The 18,475-nt window shown below is 41.5% G+C and overlaps 1 protein-coding gene across 1 annotated transcript in view; it reads right to left on the bottom strand.

Annotated features, from left to right (window-relative positions):
• Positions 1 to 4,582, bottom strand: part of unc5b (unc-5 netrin receptor B) — a 42,530-nt gene extending 37,948 nt beyond the window's left edge. Inside the window, exon 1 of the mRNA XM_084710277.1 lies at positions 4,495 to 4,582. Coding sequence (XP_084566403.1) covers positions 4,495 to 4,582 — 88 coding nt within the window. The remainder of the gene's footprint in view (positions 1 to 4,494) is intronic.
• Between the last annotated feature and the right edge of the window lie 13,893 nt (positions 4,583 to 18,475).

Below are 18,475 nucleotides of genomic sequence, written 5' to 3'. Positions count from 1 at the left end.
TATGCTATGATTAAATTCTGAAAAAATAAACTGACACACAAATGTGTGTAGAAAAATCTCCACCAATCCTCTCAAGTGCATCCTCTTAAAGAATACTCAATCCCTGAAAACATACTTTTTCCCTTCAAAACATCACACGTATATTTATCAAGTTTATTTTCTGGAGGTATCAAACAAACACACTCAGAAACACCCCAACACAAGCACAAATGCGCAGATTGGCCAAGCTTTAATCTCTGTGCATGGACTGAACTGCCTTTTGAAGACAAAAAGCCTTTGCTAAGAAGATTCTACATGGCCTCAAAACCTCCTCTCTGTGACTAGGACACACAGGGAGCATGGACTGCCACATAGCCAATCACAAGTGGCGTGCCATGGCTTCTGATCTAACACCCTTGTTTAATAATAGTTAATGTATCAGAGAGAAAAGGTGGGGAGGTCATGCGTTTTTAGGTTTTGTATCACCCATTATGGAAGACCCTGAATACTCCCCTCCCCCACTCCATAATAAGTTATTTAATGACATTCTTCCACTCTCTGGTGGTCCTTTATCTAGCCTGGAACTGACCACCTGAATAACACTTCACCTCAGCATGAAAGAGATCATGCAGCTCATTTCCACAGGACTGGCCTTTTGATCTGAAATGTCAGTGCCCATGCCTTTGCATATAAAGGGGAGACTTTATTAATAGGATGCATGAGGACAGACAAGGCCAGGTAAGGTGGGTTTTAAAACAGGTTATGCCAACAAGACACAGGCACACATAAACACACACACCAATGCAGCCGTGTTTTATTCTGTAGTCTACGAAAATGTGTGGTCCCCCCTCACCCCACTCAAAGAGGCAGAAAAAGCCCTCTGGAGTTCTCTGCATTCAGATCCATCACAATGGACCCCCACCGAGGCATTCTTCCTACTTCCCTGTCTGCCCCACCCACCTACCCCTGGGGGGGGGGGGGGGGCAGGACAGAGGGGCAGGGACAACCCAACTCCCATCTGCCACTTCCCCAACTTTACCTCCCTTCCTTCACTTCTCCATCAACCCCCCTCCCCATCCCCTCCCCATCCCCTCCAACCCCAGCTGATTCCTCTCATCTAATCCTTGGTTCCACACCACTCTTTCCCTGCTATTCCCGTATTGACTACCCCTTCTTACTCTCCCTCTCACTGCTGTTTGGAGCAGATTTATGGGGAGGTCTAACATGTGCAATATTGGCAAAGCATTAAACATGTCTCGTCTTACTAATACTGAGAGCTCTTGCCACCCATAAGAGCCTTAATAAAACATATCCCCAGTGGACGCCTCTTTCCATCCCTCACTCTCCTCCTCCTGCTCCTCCTCACTTTCTCCTTCACTTTCTCCTCCACTGTTTCTTTTGCTCTCTTATGATTTTTGCTCTCCGTCTCCTCGTCCATCTCCTGTTCTATATTCCTCTCCCCGTGTATGTGTGTCGTTCCCAGGCCTGTGCCAGGTATTTAATGACGCTTGAATGCCACCGTTCTGGACTTTTCTCCCTTTGTCTTTTCTAATATAGGATATTTAAAAGCCAGGCCCTCAGATCCATCCATCTCAATATGCCACCCTCTTCCATCTCTCCGTCTCTCTCCCTCTACCCTCCTCTCCTATCCACCTCAGATGGATGGCATTGCCCTGTCTGACCTTCTCCTTTTTTGCCTCCTCCTTTTCCTTGTTCAGATTTAAACATGTCCTCCCCATAGCACTTCACTCTAATGGGAACAGTTTCTAAAATTGTACTGTTCTACATGTATGCTAAGGATCTAATAACATCCCACCTCTAACATACTCCTTCCTGCCCACACGCTGCCTTCATCATGCTGAACACCCTCCCCCCATACATACACACACACACACACACAAACCTCAATCCCACCTCCCTCCCTGACCCCCACCGTCAACCCTGTCAGATGCCTTGTCAGGAATCTGAGCATCATAAACACATTTAAAATATTAACAACAACCACTTTGCAGTGATGAATAATACAGCAGTGAGGCTGTTGGCTGGCCGGTGATCCCCCTCTGCCGCCCGCCGCCCGTTAAACTAATGCACTGATCTGGAGCTGGTGGTGGGAGGAGCCTACTGGGACAGGAGCACAGACGACAGCCTGAGGAGAGCTCTGTCTGTGTCTCTGTTTACACAACAACCGTAACAGCAAATGTTCTCATGATCTTACAGCATTACCTCTCCTATTGTGTCCTTACTATTTCTCTGAGTAAAAATAAGTCTTTGTGCGGGATAGACAACGGTGTTGTTCTTTACTCTCCCCCTTAGTTTAAAGATAAACAACCATCTGACATCCTGTTTTTTCACACTTTTAGATCGTCTGAGAGTGCTTGAGACCACTACTGTCTCCGAGTACTGTGTAAGAAAAGCACGTTTCCACAATTAACACAATGAGACAGCAAGTCTTGGATGAGTGTCGCCATTCAGGCACTACTATCTGGGGAGTGGCTGACATGTTCCGCTCCCTAACTCTTAACACTCTCCTTTACTGCCAGCCCCCTTCGCTCCTCCACCCCCTACTTGACCTCCTGTGCCTCACCCCCAATCCCTAGGTCTTCCCCTACACCATGTCCATCACCATCTAACTTCACCTATTCCCCTCTCCATTCCCTTTAATAAAGTATGCAAACTCCTGCCTTTTTTATTAACTCATGTCAACAGCACATACACATGCGTGTACACACACACTCAGATCCCCATCTAGGCCAGCGGAGTAGTTGCTCCACACGGGTGTTCCTGGCAGTGGAGTTAATTAATGTGTATGTCAACACAGACAGAAGAGCAGCACAGCGGAAATGTGAGCTCAGCACATCCACAATACAGACTGAGAAAGGAGAGGAACGGGGTGAGGAAGAATAAAGGAATGAACATGATGAGAGAGAAGATAAATGCAATCTGTCAGTACCATCATGCTCCATGCACTCCCTAAATAGGTCTATGCTTCCTCACCTCGTCTGTCTCTTCAGTCTTCTCTCCTTCCCTCTGTTTCTCTTCTCTCTTAGAAAAACTTTTTTATTGGGACACACAGAGGCCCTCATTGTGCCCTCTGCCCCTGCCCCTCCTCTCTACTCTACTCTGCTCCTCCACTCCCAAGGCTGAAATCCACTGCAGTCAATCAGCTGTTTATTTTAATATTTTTCATTTCTCATGCAAGGATTCTGAACAGACCTTGGTTTAATAAATATAAGCAGCTTTTCTCCTTTGTCCATCCAGTAACAACACAGGGAGATTTGGGGGTAGGGGGTGGGACAGGGCTGGACAGGACAGCGTTCAGGGACTTAGTGGACACTTTAACAACATTTTTCCTGACCTGGTCAGAAGGCGACCATGGTAACGTTACCATGGTATATAAGGCATCACCATAGTAACACATCACTTTTATCCTTTACCATTGTGCAGCTGAAGTTCAAGCCAGTTCAAGCCAGAAGTTCATGCAATATTTGTTATTTTTTTCTGCATAATCCACAATTCCACTAAACCTTCAGATTTCTGTAATGTTTTTGCATCTGATTTACAGAGATTTCGAGACAGACAGAGCAAGAGAAGAGATAGGTTGAAGGGAGGGGTCCTTGTCACTGGTCTATATTTGATCGCAAGACCAATAAATGCATTATGACTATGAGTACAGGAATCCTGAATCCTGAACTGTGTCATTATAAAAGGCTGACAGTATTTCAGCCTATGCATTCGCAGCTTTAATTAACATTAAGTGCCGTACATTTCTAACAGACGTAAAATTTCTTATAAATATTTCAAACCCAACCCTATGTGGCCCTAAAAGTTGGGGAGACAACGAATTTCTAAATGTTGACCAAATAAAAATTGGATTTAACCCCTTAAACCAATAGCGGACTATAGTTTGGAAAAACTATTTAAAAAAACTACATTCCGTGATTACCTATTTGAATGTAGTCACTAGGGATAAACAACACAAGTAGGCTGCTCAAAACACGAAACGGGAGTCTAAAACGGGTGTCACAAAATGTAGAATAACTTTAAAGCGCTCGCACAGCAGCGCTTATTCCCTAGGGTTCTCTGCGGCGTGTCTTGCTCTGCTTTCCTCGCTTTTACTTTTTTACGCTGCAGATCTTTTTATTCTCTTTTTAAGAGGCCAAGGCACTGAACAAAACTATAATTACTCCCCGCACACCGGGGGTTCGGCCGTTCCTTCTTGAACTGGACTGTGAACACAGTAACTTGTTTTGGAACAGTGGAGGGTCACAGTGTGTGGTGATCGAGAAATCCTGTATTTCTCTCTTCCTATGAATTGAAATCCGAATGCATGGATGTAGCCTATGCATGGATGTAAGATAGAAATCTGCTGCAAACTATTTTAAACCACAACGGTCTTGAAAAATTGTTACCAAGGCACAGGTTGGGCTGTTCGGCTGTTTTCTTGTTTAAACCATTGTAATACATTGTGTTTATAATGTGGCGCTCGTACTACATGACATAGTTTTACAAACTTACCAGAATCGGCCACGAGATATCCACTGAAGAGAAATAGAAATATTAGAGGACCACGACCCAGGTCGCGATGCATCTGAGCTGAGAGCATCTTTTTCAAGTTACGCTGCTGCGAATTGTCCCAGGTGCTCTCGATGCTGTTGATGTCGTCCCTCCAACTTAAATGTTTGTCTTTAAAAGTTCGAATAATTTCTCAGTAAGAGAAATTGGTCTAAAAACATGGAAAAGTCCAATAAAAGATCTGGTAGCCTACTAGCAAAAATGATTACCAAAACATAGAACACGAGATTAGTAGTATGGCCAAAAGACAAAACTAACACGTTAATTATACTTGATAAATTATTTCATAAATTACACAAAACAATGTGTAGCCTTGTTATAAGGTTTCCCTGATAAAACAAAAAACTAAATTGGTCAAAAAACCCACCAACTTCTGCGTTACTCCCGTTTGTATCACCCCGGTCAAATATAACCCATCAAAGCGGAGCCAGTCACGGGAAAGTTTGTGGTATCAATGCTTCATATTTTGGAAAATTAGTTGCAAATTAATTTTTAAAAAATCACGTAGACTGTGTAGACTGCTGTCTAAGCGACTGAAACTTCGCCTACGACCATAAGAAGTAGCCTTCCGAGGCGCTACTGCCTTCCAACACGGCAAACGGTTGCTCCAAGCTTCCCGTTCCCCGCGGTCTGTCCTCTCAGTTCCGAGATTGTGCAAGGTGTAAACATGAGCACGGGGATGAACACCGCGCTGTAATGCCTGCCTCCAGACTACCATTCCCCGCCTGGCCAATCATAGACCATCACCCCCTAGAACGAACGATGAAATCAGAAGGGAACGGAGAGAGGGAGGTGGGGTGGTGGAAAACTAGAAGGAGATTGTGGAAAGATGGAAAACCTGGAACAGAAAACAATGTAATGGATTTGCGTTATGAGAGATTGACACTCCCATGTGCCATCAAGTAGGGAGGTAACCCGCTATTCCACTGAAGATTCAGTTGAGCAGTTTGTCACCATTGGTACCTCCTGCAGAATTCCACTTGTAAAGGCTTCATTTGTAGTATACAATAGTATGCACTGATATCATTTATATTTCTGCTTTCATAATCCAATTTTGAAACTTGTATAAAAAATTTCAGCAAGATGGATTACCATGTTTGGAATTAAATAAGCCTATAGAACGGCATACTTTTGACCTCTAAAATAACCAACCCAGGTTGGAGGGTGAGTCGTTTGAAATCTTATGACTACCACTAATTGCCACAAGAGAGCACCATTTCATAGATGTGTTTGAGTTGATCGAAAAACTTCAGCAAACACAATTGCCAGACTTTTCAAACTGTTTCTAAGGAGAACTTCCCAGATGTTTATGTGGAACTGTTTATAGGTAATAATGTGTATTAATCTGATCTAAGGTAGAATCTTATTGAGAAAACAAAAATCATGCTGTACTTTAGATATGGCTGTCACTGATAACTAGTTGATGAGTCTGGATGGGTGTGTGCCACGATTGTGTTGATGGACAGTATGTATAAACTGTAAGATGTGTTTAATGTCTGTGTCAAACATTTATCTAGAGCATTCTGGGCTTGTGTACACAGAGCTAGGCCCTCCCTGAGCTGTAAAAATATCAGACAACAGAACAGCATTGCCTGGTTGAAATCCCACTTCAAAGGTCATAATCCGTTTGGACAAGTGATAACTCCCAGTTTCCAGCTTCACCATGACAATTATCTTGCCGCCTCCTGGAGCACACAATATGATGGGGATTATTAATTCCTTCTCAAATATTTTCATTATGAGGATGATGCCAACCTTCCCAAAGAAAAGTATTTTTTCTTTTTACATGCCTGTGCATGTTCACAGTGATCTGTGTATATGTGTATGCGTCTGAGTTTGTTTGTGGATGTGTGTGTGTGTGTGTATTTGTTTTTGGAACCCATAACTCTCTATATTTATTTCCTTTGAAGACTTGAATTGCTACAATCTGTTTACCACACTTTTAACATGCTGTCCCCCACTAACATTAACTTTGAAGCACATTATTGATGTTCAGGCTCCTCAGAACTATTTGTTTTGCACTTTCAATGTATGGGTTTCCTTGTCAACCTCCACAGAGACCTACACACATCTGTTAGAGCTTTCTGATGATGGTTCCACAGTTACCAGATCCGATCCAGAAAATAATTACCAGACTGATGACAATGTCGATGTGTCATAAGTTATAATTTTGTACTGTGGTATGCCAAGAACTAATGGGAGATATAAGTAATGGGTGCCCCGTAGAAGGAGAGTCTGGAAAGCAGGTAAAACATGAAGTCCTAATGGACCGCCTTGTATGTAGCTGACTGTAAAGGGGGTTTCTCAAACAATGAGAGAGCTAAGACTATCATTAAGCTGTACTGGCTGTGAGGGCTGTTTAGTGCTGAAGAACCTCCCATAGCTTTGTGTTGGAGATGTGACATAAAAAGAAGCATATTCACTATCTCTGTAAAACAAAGAGTGACTATAAATAGCAGCCATACTCTGGAAGTTGCAGAGGAGATAATTGATTATTATTTTCAGGAATGATTAAGTTGACCTATCCCCCAAACTAATTATTTCTTGCAGGCCAGATGAAAGTGTGTTTCATAGATTTCAATAACAGTGAACGGGTACCATCTTTAGGCTTTCAGTTGACTAGAAATAATATGCTATCTTCTGCAGGAGAAAGACTTGAAATATTTTGAATTTGAGAGGGTCACAGATCTTTCCAGATGCCAAGTGTTTATGTTGTGAGTACAGAAGAATACTTTGAACCTTCTGGCCTTTGGCATCTCTCCCAAAGCTTTCCTTTCAGAATCTAAATCAGAATCACAATCAGAATGGAGTTTAATCGCCAAGTAAGTGTACACAAACAAGGAATTTACTTTGGTGGGCAGGTGCATACAGTAAACATATAATAAACATCTAAGAATAAACACCACTGTCAATCAATACCACAGTGAGCACAGTATTCTTTCTGAAATGTACAATGTGTACAGTACACCAGTGTCAGTTTGGTCAATGAAACGTCTACATTTTTGTGATGATAACTATAACCACGACAAAAAGAAACCTAAAATTGCAGTATTTTTTAAAGTTTGGTGTGGAAGAACTTGACTTGCCTGCACAGATCCCTGACCTCAATACCATCAGACACCATAGGCATGAATTCAAATGCCACCTGCGAGCCTGGTCCAGTCAGCCAACATCAGTGCTTTACCTGACTAATGCTCTTTTGGCTCCATATGAACTTACCAGTTCTTCTATGGGGTTGAGGAATGGAGAGTAGGATGGGAGGAAAACTTACACCATCCTGCGATGGGCTGCAAACCAATGTGTTCTCTGATGTCTGGCAGAATGCTTAGAGTCCATACTATTTTTCTAAAGATATCACATTTTCCATCTAAGGAGATCGAAAATACAAACACCTGGGTATGTCTTCAGTTAAAATTAAACTCAGCTGTGGTAGGTAAAGGAATAAAATATTAATAAAATGCTTTTTCTAACATTGTCTTAACAGTTCTGAAAATAGTTTACATGTGCAAAATGGGCTGAGGATAGAGTTTTGGTGGTGATTCAGTTTGAGTACAAAATAATGTTGGTGTTTTTAGTTTGTTGTTCTGTGCATTTTATGTGAAAGCAATACAAAAATAAAAGATTAATTGTTCACATAGACTGGTGCTAACTGTGTGAAGAGTTTTGAAAATGTTATCACAGTTTGGACAAATGTGTGACCATTTGGAAAAAACTGTAATAGTTGTCTTCCATATCCTTATAAAAAGGGATTCCTTAAATGGGGGATGTGATGGAATCTGAAAGAAAGGTACTAATAGTTCTGGCTATAATTGTTTTGATGGACCAATTATATTAAAATCTGGTGAAAGGTAAAATTACTTTTGTAACATTACAAGGACTAAAAAGCATTTCAAATACTGTAATCAAAAGACAAAAACAAAATACAACAGTCTATACAATATTTCATTGTATACAACCAGTATATATTATTAATGATGATGCGTCTGCAAAGTTTCTGACTATTTTCTGAATAATTAATAGTTAACAAATTTTGCCACCATTTATGTGTTGTAACAAGTCATTGTGAAGCAAATGTGTGTCCTACAATGTCAGTGATTGAGGTTTGTGAAACGTGTACATGTGTGTCTGTCACTGTGTGTCAGGGTCACCTGTCCTCCATTGCTACAATCCCCTGGGTACTCCTGGGTCTTTGGGCCTCAGGCCTTTTAGCAGATTGCAAATGTCAGACTCAGGACAATTACACTGATTGTTGCCCTAGAAACTCTCCTCCCTCTGCTTCTGGGAGAAAAAAGCTAATAAAATTAAAAGTGCCAGAACAATAGTGGTAATGAACATATTTCTACTGCTTCAAGTATATTTGAGACTAGAGGTAATCAAATACTTACAAAACTAGTTTGCTATAGTATGCGGCACAATGCACACAAAAGGTCAATCAACCGCTGTACTGTTTTTTCTGATGACTTTCCTCGCAACTATAAACTCAAACAGCTCATGTAGTTGATCTGAATGAATGAGGAGCAGTGATTAGGGATCTACATATACATCCTAACGGGCCAAACGCAGCTCACTGCATGAGACTAACATCCAAATTACATTCACAATATTCTACTTATGCAATACAGATAATGGAGACTACTTGTTGTGTTGCTATGTTCACTCAAATATTAGTATTAGCACAAGGTATGTGAACCCCATGCGGACAAGCTAGTGAGGATTTATACAGTGTGTTATTACTGAGGTACAGTTTAGTTCTGCTACATTGTATGTGTTTCCATATATGTGTTTTTTTTCATTTGTTTGTTTATCTGTATGGGTGTGTATGTGGGTTTGTGTCTGTCTGTCTGTCTGTCTGTCTGTCTGTCTGTCTGTGTGTGTGCGTGTGTGTGTATCCCTGTGTGTATATCCACCTCAGTACACATAGATTGATGACAACTGGCATAGGAAATGCCACCGACTGGCGTTTTACACAAACAACCTCTGGTTCTGTGATGCAAGGAAAGGCCTTGGGAAGGAAACATGCCTTTTGCTGTCCTCTGTTACTCCCTCCATCCCTCGCTCTCTTCATCATCCCTCACTCCTGCTCACCTGTGCCACCTCGCTAATGATCGCTCAGCGTCTGTGAGTCTACCATGCATCATTTACCCTCTGCTCTGGAGAGAGACGGAGAATGAGAGAGAGCGAGGGGGGGAGGTTAGATAGTGAGTAAAAGATAGAAAGAAACAGAAAGATAATATGCACATGGGATGAAAGGTCCAAGTGGGAAAGAAAGAGGGAGAGAATAAAAAGCATGGACAAAGAAAGATTCTGCAAGAGAGGGATGCATGTGATGTAAATGTGCTGTAAAGGGAAAAGGTGAGAATAGGCTGGAGGGGACTAAGAACCAGTTTTATTAATCACAGGCTTGATCTTGTGGCAATGGCTGACAGCTGCAATATGTGAACAATACTCTGGACACACCACTACTGCTTCCCAACTACCTACCATACACACTCATACACACACACACGCACCCACACATTCTAACAACCACATAATCATCACCACTGCAACTTCAGTAATAATAAGATAGAAGAGAATCAATTTGCCTTGAAATAAAATTAATTAGCATTACAGAACTGTGTCCAGAACATATTTAAACACAACTTTATTCTATTTGGCTATTTGGGGAATAATTTTATCATCACAACCAATTGAACAACAAAACTAAACTTGCACATCCATGTGGATAACTATTGAATCACAAAATGTAGACGTCTTTACTTAATACACTACACACTACATAACTTTTAGTCAAAGTCAAAGTCATAAAGCAAGTTGCAAGTATATGAATACAAGGCACGGGGGCAAGAAAGCTTAATTTTGGCTGGAATGAATTCCATTCATTTAACATTCATTTTATTCATACGCTGTGAAGTGACACTGTTATTAAGTATCTGAGTAGGTAGCCAATCAGCAGCTAATGACAGGGCAGGTGTCTGTAGTTAGTGGACGGAGAGCCGAAAGGCTGGCCGATCCCACAGCACCCCCACACTTCGGTCAACTTATTAGCCTATAAAAAGACTAGGTGTAGGCATGCTCTGTTTTTCTAGGCAAGTAGTAACACCAGTACATCTAATCTCTAGAGGTGGTAGACAGCCTATGGATAGGGGTTGAGGTGCAGTTGCTGAAGGGTGAAGGGGGGAGGGGGGGCACAGTGCCTACAAAAAGCTGAATATTGATAATCAATGACTAGATTGCTTATACAAAACATCTTTGTGGGTTTGAGGGTTGACAAATGAGAATCGGAGGATGACCAGTCAATGGCAAAAACAACACACCCACGCCCACACACCCAGACATTCATCTTGTCGGTTTGTATTTTCATGCTTCTCTATGCTTGTCTCCCTTTTTGACCTTTACTCAAGCAGTTGCAGTGCTCTTTTTCAAGTGATGCAAATCCATGTTGTTATTCAAATCCAAACAAAGTACAGCCTGGCCCAGTTTATGGGTACAAAAGGATAGAGAATAAGAGAATATGTTATGATTTGTCTCTGAAATTGGACACTGGAAATGTATACAGACATTAAAACGGGAGTCATTTAAATTATGTGATGCTGCATTGTTCTTTATAACTCACATCTTCCGTTCATTGTGTTACAATTAAGGTTGCGCATGAAATGGATATCATAGACACACTGCATATGAGACAGAGACCTCTGTGAATCTCCTCCTTCACCTCCTTCAAACTATGAAACATGCTTTGACTTTTGCCTTCAAGGTAAACCTGTTTTCTGTCATATTGAAATTGCCTCATTGTTTAGACTGGAGCCAGTCCTTAACATAGAGATCAGGGGTGGGTGGTGGGTGGGGGGGTAGTTAATTATGTGAAGCAGAGATGAAGTGATCCTGGACAGAATCATCTGTCTTGCAGTGTGTCCCCCACTGGTGTGGCAGGGAAACACTGAGAGGTGTGAATGTGATGCCAAAGAAACACCTGCGGTTATGTCTCTGTCTCTCACTTTCTGATCTCTGGTCTCTTTTTTTCTCTCTGTCTGTAAGTCTGTCTCTGTCTCAACCTCTGTCTCTACTTCTGTCTTTCTTCTTTCTCAGTCTCAATATCTGCCTCTGATAATCTGATATCTGATAATCTGATAGTCTGTCAATCAACAAGTTATTTTCAAGGATCAAACGATATCACCCTGAAAATGTATATTTGACCTTTTAATTACAATCAAATCAAAACATACCTTTATCAGAAGCATCCAGACAGATAGTGAATCTATCATGTTAATGTATGGGCCTTGAGATGAGAAAGTCATGAACTTAAAACATTCCCCTTCCCACACAACTGCTATCAAGCTGCTCGTGTTCTTGTTCTCCAAAGGGGCTGCTTGGCAAGAAATAGAGCAGACAAAGGACCAATCAGAGAGCTAACACTCAGTGTGAGCACACTCCAAGCTCCTGGGCTTCTTCTCCCTCCAGAGACCACAACAGTCTTTCTTCCCGCCTCTCCCCTTCTCTGTTCCCTCCTGCCTTGATCTGTTTTATGTGCTGCAGGGTTTCATGTCCTGCAGAGCAGAGGTCAAGCATTGGGGAACTGTGTTGCAGCTCTGGATTAATGTTCCTCTGCAGACTGTTTCCAGGCTGGCAAACCAACCATCTACAACCTTGGGAAACTTTACAAACAAAAAAACTATGGTCCATTGAATTGGATTTGTTAAGAAAGCGTGACGCTGTGATGAACCTGTTATGTTTCATCAATAACAAGATGGACCTGTCAGTTTCAGGTATTTCTTGTTTGCTCAGTGTAATTCATTAAATTTCACTATGGGGGCTCACAAGCCCAACTCCCAAATGTTGCACACAACAATACACAACAGATCAACAAAAACACCACTACAGCACACAACACAGCAATCTATGTCCAGAATGTAAGAGCACAGTGGTACTGGCTTGGACGACAGACGGGTGAACAGAAGGAGAATATAAGAGAGGTGGAAGGAAAGGTAGAAAGAAAGGTAGGAGACAGATAGAGATGAGCAGGCTGAGACTACAGGAGAAATGTAAAAAGAAACAGAGCATGATATTCCAGTCCTGTATGGTACTTTAAGCAGCATTCCCCCAAAATATCTAAAAATAAACAAAAAGCAGGAAGAAGCACCTGGGTCGATTTAGACTCCCAAGTTACATAGAGAGGAGATGGGCGTGTGTGTCTGTTTGTGTGCAAAAGAGTTTGTGTGAGAAAGAGTTCATTTGTATTGATGCCGTTCTTTTGGGTGCCGAATTTGCAACTCTGATCCCTTGATTCTGATATACAACTAGTTAGAGTACTCTACACAAGTACAGCGAGAGAGAGAGAGAGAGAAAGAGAGAGAGAGAGAGAGAGAGAGAGAATAACTGACAGAGACCCATATCTAAATCATCTTTTTTTAAACCAGAAAGATATTCCCTAGTGAAACATTGAAAGTCATTATTAATTGTGTTCAGCTATCTCAATCTCATGATTCCACAAATACAATTAAATGGATTACATAAAGAGGCATAATCTGCGGTCCAATCCTTATTACCATGGTGATTAATCCAACCTGCTTACCAAGTTTTTATTAATAAAATTAGATGAGTGAAAAACATTCCCTCCAATACTGAGGTTCAAACCTTTTTCAAGAGAATATGGTTTACTTAGTTTCACCTTAAACAATAATGATTTAGAGAACACAGAATATGTATAATTCTAGGTGTGCATATGTGTTTGTTAGGTTGACACTGTAGCTGAAAAAAAGATGATTGGATGACTGAAGTTAGATTACACAATCACAAAAGGACCAGTCAGAGCTCATGCATATTTCATTGAAGCCCCAGAGTCATAATTACTTAATGAATGTGCAGCTCTGCTGAGATAGGCTGGCTCTAATCCCCCACAATCCCCTAGGGCTGGTCTGGGCCCACTACAGTAGGTGTCCTTTCGAATGATGCTTTGCAACAAAAATGAAAGGGACTTTCTGAGTGGAAAGGATCATAGTTCTGTTGGTATCTGTAACCATGGAACTACATCCATAATACACCTCTCTTCTCTGGTAATCTTTAGCATACAGTAAAAAGCCATGCTGTAGATGTCTTGTCCATTTACCCTGGAAACAATGGTCCAATTATTATACCCTAGGGGTTGTCAGACTAATCACAGTACATGTTTGCACAGAACAGTGCTGTAGATTTACATGTCATTGGCATCCATGTTAAGTTGGTAGAGAGGTTACCTCAGCAGAGGAAATGGCACACTGCACCTTATCTGTGTGTCACTGCTCTTGGGTCATGCAAAGGTGAAACAATTGTCTCTTCACTGTGTTCCAGTTGACCTGAAGATATTTAACAGGAGTTATGCATTATGACAACCTATTACAATTTACAGAGAAAGTTAAAGAGATACATACATAGTAAACCTTGGGGGGACAACACACATGTTAAATTAAAGATATCAACGTAAAATAGTTAAGAGTGTAAGATAACAACAGCATTAGCACATTATACTGTGTATGAGATGTTATCACATTAATCACAGTGGTTTGCCCTCAGAGGTGCTCCTAATGAACCCAGCATGACTCGGATATTTAGAGTAGCTACTTAATGCTTGATGAATGGATATGAACAAATGCAACAGCACTTATTTAATCACACCCTCTTGCCCTCTTGGTGCATGGCAAATAACATCTATTAAAAGAGTTAAAAGTTGACCCAAATATGGAGTCCCTCCCTCATTTGAAAAACAATTTCAGTCACGTATAAACTGTAATTATTAATTATCTATGGATTCAAATAATATCATTGAAGCACTTAACATTAACAATGTGTCCGCTGAGAGTAGGTGTAGCAGCAAGTGCTACAGTGTGTCAACACTGGCAGCATAGAGGGACCGTAGAGGCAGCGTTCTGACTACCTAGCCAGAGACAGGAGGGGGGGAGAGGACGATTGGGGAACGGAGTTAGAAAATACCCTTTAATATTTTTTTTAAATCTGTCCAATCAATGCTGCTGCTTGGGGCTAAATTTGTGTTACTAATTTGCCAATCAGGGTGGGTGATGAAGGGTGGGCAATAGTGGTTTGGGAGGAGAGGCAGGGGTCTGGCAGGCTGGCCCCTGAGGGCCCCCGGGGGATCTGAACTGTCTTTTCCCTTCATTAACTCCTGGTGTCCTCTCCCCTTGTCCACATGATCCCTCCAGCAGCTGGGGCTGCTGGGTAATTTAGTCTCCTGTCTCTAAGGTGACCCCACGCCGCAGGGCAAAGAGAACTGAGGACAGAACTCTTTCCTTCATTCTTTCACTTTTTTTCCCTCTCTTGTAACACCTATGCAACTATCCATTCTCTACCTCTCTGACGGACCCTGGGCAAAATTTGGCTGCTACTTTAATCTGTCAAAGCTGTCAAATTAGTCACGCTCTGAGCATTTCATGTTTTTCATGCCATCTAAGGTGTGTTTGCATAGATTCTGCAAAAAGTCCCTTGAAGTAGGCAGCAAAAATGTATGATATGTTGGGAGGACTTGTCTGGAGCAAGAGCGAAGGGCTGCTACTCCTTTGAACATGCCTTATCAGCGATTTAAATTTTTTCCAAAACCACAATTTGAATAAAGGTCATCGATCAGTCAACCAAGCTCATTTATTCATAGAGCTATGTGCCATGAAAATCGCAAGGGCTTCCATTGCATAAATGTTCAGATTGTTTGATACACACAAGGTTTACTGACTTACGCCATACTGTACAAAGTGAGACAATATGCATTCAATAAATGCTCTCAACATCCCAAGTTATTACTGAAAGAATATTTGAATGCATGAAAATGCTTTTCCGGTTGGGTATCGCTACGTCTCCTTCTCAGCCTCCGGAATTTAGGTTGTGTTAAAGGTTGTGTAGTCAAGTTGTGCGAAGCTAGCTATTTTAGCTAGCTATTCCAAACGATTCCAAACCATAATATCCGACCCCCTCCCTTCAAAGCCACTCCCACAAAACTATACTAACGCGTATTGAGAGCAGGGTCAGAGTGCGAGCTGGTAGGTAGGTAAACAGACAAATAGCCCTTCCAATCATTAGTCAGAGTAATGCTTAATGATTGGTTGTGTTTATTACAGTCTTGCGATGCCTACAGATGTCAGAATTATTTCATATTACCGTCAAACCTTTATATGTATTGGTTTCTATCAAAATGTGGTTTATTTAAGCAAATATGACAAAAAGGTGCTTCTCAACAACATTGCCACCCTGCCTTTAAATCTGTGCATTTAGCTGCATTTTGAACTGATTATGTTATGGACATTAGCCACTTTCTCAATTATGCAATTACTCCACGCACATCATGGAATAGATCTCATCAACTTCCGGATTCATTGCGTGAACAAGATATCAAAATCTTGTGAGCATTGCCTACCAGTGCCTTAGCTAGAACCCTAGAGCCTTAGCTGGTACTGTGGTGCCTTTGCTCTATTTCCCTCTTTCTTTCCTCCAAGTTTACAACTCATTGTAAGGATGTGATTTCTCTCCATAGCTGATTACACAGTTCAGTGTGATGACTATGGCTTTGTGTGCATACATGTGTTTGGCAATGGAGAAATCCAACCCCATATGCTTTGAGCCTATCCCCTTCACCACCTCCTACCTGGAAGAGAGGGGGTGTGTGGAAGAAAGTTCTTTGATGTCCTAGATCTCTCTCAATTTAAATTGTTGAATGTCTTGATTTATTGATGGACATAGTATGAACACAGCGGAGAGGGGGGAATGAGAGAGGACAAAGATGAGGAGAGAGGGGAGGGGAGACAGCGAAAGAGAAATAGGAAGGCTAAACTTTAAGGCTTATGGTTTAACACATCTGCATTACGTCAAGTAACAGTGTAATCATTGCCCGCAACAAATTAAGATCTTATATGTGAGCTATTAAACAGCCCATAAGTTCTTGATGGGAGACATTTATGATACGTTTGGGGGGTGCTGCTCCCAGCAGAGGAAACATCCCCCAGTCTCTCATTTTTTTCTGTACCATCCTGTCTTTGTTTCCTGATTTCTTACAGCTGAATGCAACTTTTGTCCACATATTATTAGCTTTACGTCGTCAAAGTATGGGGCTTTGCAGCAAACAGCATAAATGAAAAGTATAGACTTGCACCCTCATTCTCTCTGATTCTTTCTCACTCAAATACTGTGATTATGTTAATTTTCTTTTTTATATATATTGTGCTTCTAAGCTATTGAATGGTGTTTCTATAACATTTTTATCTGGACATTTCTGCACATGGACAATATGAATGATCATACAAGAACATAATTAGCTTTTTGGATCATTTAATCTTCATTTAGATATTTACTGCCTCAGTGGGCATTGAACATGGCATGGATGACAGGTGTGGTGTGTCCCACTGGGCAAATGAAGTGACAGATGAACAGGTTTGCACAGAGTGACAACTGTCAACTTCAATCTATATCTCTTCTCTCACACACAGACACAGCATCCCCATGCTTTATGCCTCCAGCAAACCAGCCTTTCTAATTGTTATCCTCTTATCACACTGGGGGAAACAGGACCACCTCCTAAGTCCCAGGGGGGGCCAGGCGCTCTCCCAGCTACATCAAGGACACCCCCCCCCCCCAAAAGTGCTGCCATTCCAGGCAAACCCCTTCAGGGAATACTTTAATGACTTCCCTTCTCTTCCCTTTCTGCATTTAGGTGGAGCTCCCATCTGAAAGGACAGGAGAGATTAGCATATCACAGCTCCAGATTAGCCCACACCGTTGTGTGCATGTACAGTTGGAGGGGGTGAGTAAGGATGAGAAAGTTCAGCAGAGGGAGTAAGAAAAGTTGAAGTGCAAGAAAAAGTGGAATCATGACTTTTTATCCGGTGTTTGCCAAATTGGCATCAAATTGGCATTCCTGAATTCCGAATCTACGGTTTTGCGCAATGTTTGCTGGAAAGCTAGATGCCAGGCATTTAAATTCAGAGGTCCACAAACTTGGATAAGTGGATTCAAAATGCCAGATGCAAGAAGATTAATTTAACATAATCATTTATGAAAATAAAGAAAATTGTGTCTCAACTTTGTCTGTGATTTAAAAAAAAGTCATTTTGTTCCTGAGGCATATGTATGCATATGTGTGTGTAAAAGTGTAGTTGTGTGTGACCCACCTGCTGGTCATCGGATTGGCCTTAGTCCAGCCCAGCCAAGCACCCAGTGACAGGCCCAACCCGGTGAGGCCTTACCCAGCCAGGGGCCACCAGAGCCTGCCTGACCGCCCATGACCTCTCCCTGCCGCAGCGCAAGAGAGCTCCTCACCCCCATGGATTTTTCATTTGTGGCTCTAGAGGAATCAATGCTCTGTTTCTGCCTACCCAGACAGAGGCTATGAATAAGCATTTTTTGAAGCGCTCCATATCTGTATATATGTGGCTGTGTATTTACCTATTTGTTGTTTTGCACAACCTGTATGCTGTGTCTGCTTCTAAACCTGAATTGTTAAGACTGTAAATCCCGATAAGAGGTTTACTTTATGTTTTGGGGAAACTGATTACATCAAAGTATTTAAGTAATATAATTATAACAATAGCTAAATTAATTAATAAACTGTGTAAATTAATTATTTCCTTAAAGAAATGGCTTAGATTACTTAAATAGTTTGACATAATCAGTTACCACAAAGTTATGAATATTGTTGGGTTTAGAACGTACAGGCTGAAAGCTGCTCTGCCCCGCCCCCACCTGCCATATGTTAAATACTTTTTAGCTATGAGACTGTTTCTGGAGGAAACTTTGCTTGCCTTTCTTTACAATGAGATTAAACTTTTTTCAAACTTCATGGTGTAACCTGTTCTTGTATTGTTTTTACCATTATTGTATTCTTTTGCCTCTTCTTTCTGGTGGCTTTTTCCGTGGCTGCAGAAATATCAGTCCAGTGTGCTGGCCCATCTGA

This window comes from Hypomesus nipponensis, chromosome 11 (assembly GCF_054491055.1).
Source record: "Hypomesus nipponensis isolate SF chromosome 11, ASM5449105v1, whole genome shotgun sequence".
NCBI classification, from domain to species: domain Eukaryota; kingdom Metazoa; phylum Chordata; class Actinopteri; order Osmeriformes; family Osmeridae; genus Hypomesus; species Hypomesus nipponensis.
This window is presented reverse-complemented; position numbering and strand designations above follow the sequence as displayed.